General features: G+C 37.3%; 1 protein-coding gene across 1 annotated transcript; it reads left to right on the forward strand.

The window, feature by feature from the left end:
• The first annotated feature begins 829 nt into the window (after window positions 1-829).
• LOC125868803 (spermidine synthase-like) lies at window positions 830-3,709 on the forward strand. Its single transcript, XM_049549358.1, has 9 exons — window positions 830-883; window positions 1,130-1,222; window positions 1,321-1,443; window positions 1,852-1,956; window positions 2,285-2,357; window positions 2,471-2,542; window positions 2,626-2,821; window positions 3,261-3,387; window positions 3,485-3,709. The coding sequence occupies exons 1-9, from the start codon at window positions 830-832 to the stop codon at window positions 3,548-3,550; spliced, it is 909 nt and encodes a 302-aa protein (XP_049405315.1). The 3' UTR covers window positions 3,551-3,709.
• The last annotated feature ends 202 nt before the right edge of the window (window positions 3,710-3,911 follow it).

The following is a 3,911-nucleotide window of genomic DNA, read 5'->3' on the forward strand; positions in this document are numbered from 1 at the left end:
GGTTTTGGGGTTTATTACTCTAATGATGTTTGTGGGCATCAAAGTTTGGATTTTTTCTTATTTGGGTACCTGAGATTCTGGTTTTGGGTTATTGGGTTGCTCTTGTTTTCTGGTTTTGGTGGATTTTGGGGGATTATTGCTCTAATGATGTTTGTGGGCATCAAAGTTTGGATTTTTTCTTATTTGGTTATCCATAATTCTGCTTTTGAGGAATTGGGTTGCTCTTGCTTTCTGGTTTTGGTGGGGTTTTGGGGTTTATTACTCTAATGATGTTTGTGGGCATCAAAGTTTGGATTTTTTCTTATTTGGGTACCTGAGATTCTGGTTTTGGGTTATTGGGTTGCTCTTGTTTTCTGGTTTTGGTGGATTTTGGGGGATTATTGCTCTAATGATGTTTGTGGGCATCAAAGTTTGGATTTTTTCTTATTTGGTTATCCATAATTCTGCTTTTGAGGAATTGGGTTGCTCTTGCTTTCTGGTTTTGGTGGTGTTTTGGGGTTTATTACTCTAATGATGTTTGTGGGCATCAAAGTTTGGATTTTTTCTTATTTGGGTATCCAAAACTCTGCTTTTGAGGAATTGGGTAGCTCTTGCTTTCTGGTTTTGGGGTTTATTACACTAATGATGTTTGTGGGCATCAAAGTTTGGATTTTTTCTTATTTGGGTATCCAAAATTCTGCTTTTGAGGAATCGGGTTGCACTTGCTTTCTGGTTTTAGTGGGGTTTATTACTCTAATGATGTTTGTGGGTATCAAAGTTTGGGTTTTTCCTTATTTGGGCGTCCAAGTTTGTGTCTTTTTGGGAGATTCTTGGTGGGTTGAATACGTGAATGCTTGTGGGTATCAAAGTTTTGATGGTTGGCGATTGGTTTCAGCTTTGTTCTGTATGTTGGGTTTTTGGTTTTGTAAATGTTCTATTTTTGTGGGGGTAAGTGCGTGAGTGGGTGGTTACTGTATAATTCTCAAAGTGAGATTTGGCACTTGAAAATTTACCTCCTATCTAGTTCAGGATTGAGGTCTAGTTTTATTTTCTGGAAATCTAGTACTATTTGTGAACAAAAAGGGAGAGGTTACTGACAGGAAAGGAATTATGCACTATTTGTGAACAAAAAGGGAGAGGTTACTGACAGGAAAGGAATTATGCAGGGGAAGCACACTCTTTGAAGGTTGAGAAGATATTGTTTCAGGGGAAGTCTGATTACCAGAATGTCTTGGTTTTTCAGGTATTTGGTTGATCTACTAAGGTTTTAGTTTCTTCTCTTTTTTTAATATGCTGATGTGCTGCGTGCTCAGTTTTGTGTGATTTTGTTTGTTGGTGCAGTCATCAACTTATGGAAAGGTGCTTGTTTTGGATGGTGTGATCCAACTTACCGAGAGGGATGAATGTGCTTATCAAGAGATGATCACTCATCTTCCTCTTTGTTCAATTCCCAACCCCAAAAAGGTCTGTTACACTCCGTCATGACTTGAAAGTATAAAATCTTGAGATCTCGTTTGCTTTTTGGCTGTATTCAATGTTATAGCTTGAGGTCTTATGACATATTGCTTATCAGGCCCATAGATTATAAATTTTATCCACTTCTGTTTTTCAGTTTGTATAATTCGTCCTTACTAGCTTCATTCGTTTGTTTGTTTGCCCTTTGTATCGCATTCTGCAGAAATTGTTTGATTGTTTACCCCTTGTAATCGCATTCTGCAGAAATTGTTTGTTTGTTTGCTCCTTGTAATCTCATTCTGCAGAAATTGTGTATGAAGAGAGTGATATTTGCAGGCGTATAATGGCCAAAAGCTTTTGGTGCTGTTTGTTTCTTTTATTTGTGTGCCAACTTTAAGCTGATTCTTCTTTCCTCAGGTGCTGGTTATTGGAGGAGGAGATGGTGGTGTCCTGCGTGAGGTATCCCGTCACTCTTCTGTCGAACAGATCGACATATGTGAGATTGACAAAATGGTAGTTGAGGTAAGCAGACTTGTTGATGCTAATTCATAAAAATGGTACCTTTTTTACACTTTTGGTCAGCATTGACATTTTTCATTCCCACTAGGAGTAGAGGAACATAGTTGATTCTTCTAATTACATGTATTAGCAGTGTCTAATGGCATATTCGATCTTAGTCCAGAAGTGCTACTAGATTTGATCCTTTCTCCGTATTACTTGTTATTAAAAGGTTTTGATGTGCTAATTCATGTAATTCGTGTTAAGGACATCTCAGTTGTAACTTACTAGCTTTAAGCTCTTGGAGAACAGAATGCAATGTTGAAATTAAGTCTTCCTTTTCTTCCGACAGGTTGCTAAACAATTTTTCCCAGATGTAGCTGTAGGATATGAGGATCCACGTGTGAATCTCCACATTGGTGATGGTAAGATCAATCAATGATTCTTGTTATCTTCTCAATCTTTCTGTTTGGTTCTCATTTTTGTTTCACTTACTAACATAAGTTCTTGCTGTTTCCTTTTTCCTCCTGTTTTGCAGGAGTTGCATTTTTGAAAAATGTTCCTGCCGGAACTTATGATGCTGTCATAGTGGATTCATCTGACCCTATTGGTAATCTATCATGTCATTGCTTGAGTACTACCTTTTCAATGGAAATTTTCAGCTCCCTAACAGTTTCACTCTTTCAACTTCAGGTCCAGCACAAGAGTTGTTCGAAATGCCTTTCTTTGAATCTATAGCAAAGGCTCTTCGTCCTGGAGGAGTTGTAGCTACACAGGCTGAGAGCATATGGCTTCACATGCACATAATTGAAGAAATTGTTGCTAATTGTCGCCAGATCTTCAAAGGCTCAGTCAACTATGCATGGACTACTGTTCCTACTTATCCAAGGTGGACTTATATTCTTGTCATTTGTTCCAATAAGGTTCCGTTGATATGAACAAATTTGATAAATACCAATTACTCAAAGATACCTCCTTTTCAAACCTGCTTTGAAATACTTTACTTGAGCCAAGGGTCTACTTGAAACAGTCTCTCTACCTTCCACAAGGTAGGGGTAAGGTCTGTGTCCCAGACCATACTTGCGGGATTACATTGGGTATGTTGTTGTGGTACTAATAACTCAAAGTTAAGAGTATTAGGACTGAAGATCCATTTGGCAAATAATCAACAATTTAAAGTGTTTTTCTCGTGTATTCTTGATAACCAGCGTTGCCAGATATATTTGTGCATATGTATGACTTATTTGGTGTCCATACATTGTTGCTTCTCTCTCATTATATTATTTTGCTGCTGTTGACATACCGGTTTGACTGTATCACTCTTCCAGTGGCATGATTGGTTTCATGCTCTGCTCTACTGAGGGACCTGCAGTTGATTTCAAGAACCCTATTAACCCCATCGACGATGAAAGCCCTGTCAAGACCATTGAACCTTTGAAGTTCTACAACTCTGAGGTATGTTGTCATTCTGTTTCTTGGATTGAATCTTTGTTACTCGCATCTATAGCACTTCAACTTTTGATTTGTTATATTATTTTTCCCTTGTCTACAGATCCACCAAGCATCATTCTGTTTGCCATCATTCGCCAAGAGGGTGATCGAAACCAAAGGAAAATGATGGGGCACATTTTGAAGGAGTACTTAATTAGTGTACAACGCCCTATAATTATTATTGCAGCCTTTTTAAAATTAAAGACAATGTTTTTAGGTTATTTAAGCCAAAAGGAGTTGAATGATGGAATATAATTTCCTTTGTGCTGGATAAAGATTTCATCTTGATTTAATATTTTAGTTTGTTTATCTTGATGATTTTCATTAGTTTCCGTCACTTTACATTAGAGAGAGTTCTTAATGCATATAATAGCTCAAAATCCTGACATTTAAATCCACACCAAAAACTAGATAGCAAGTGTATTTTTTATACCAGAAGTAGATGGAGAGTAAAACGAAGCTATTTCCAATAGTTTGAGAGCAATTTT

Source organism: Solanum stenotomum, chromosome 6 (genome assembly GCF_019186545.1).
Source record: "Solanum stenotomum isolate F172 chromosome 6, ASM1918654v1, whole genome shotgun sequence".
Lineage (NCBI taxonomy): Eukaryota > Viridiplantae > Streptophyta > Magnoliopsida > Solanales > Solanaceae > Solanum > Solanum stenotomum.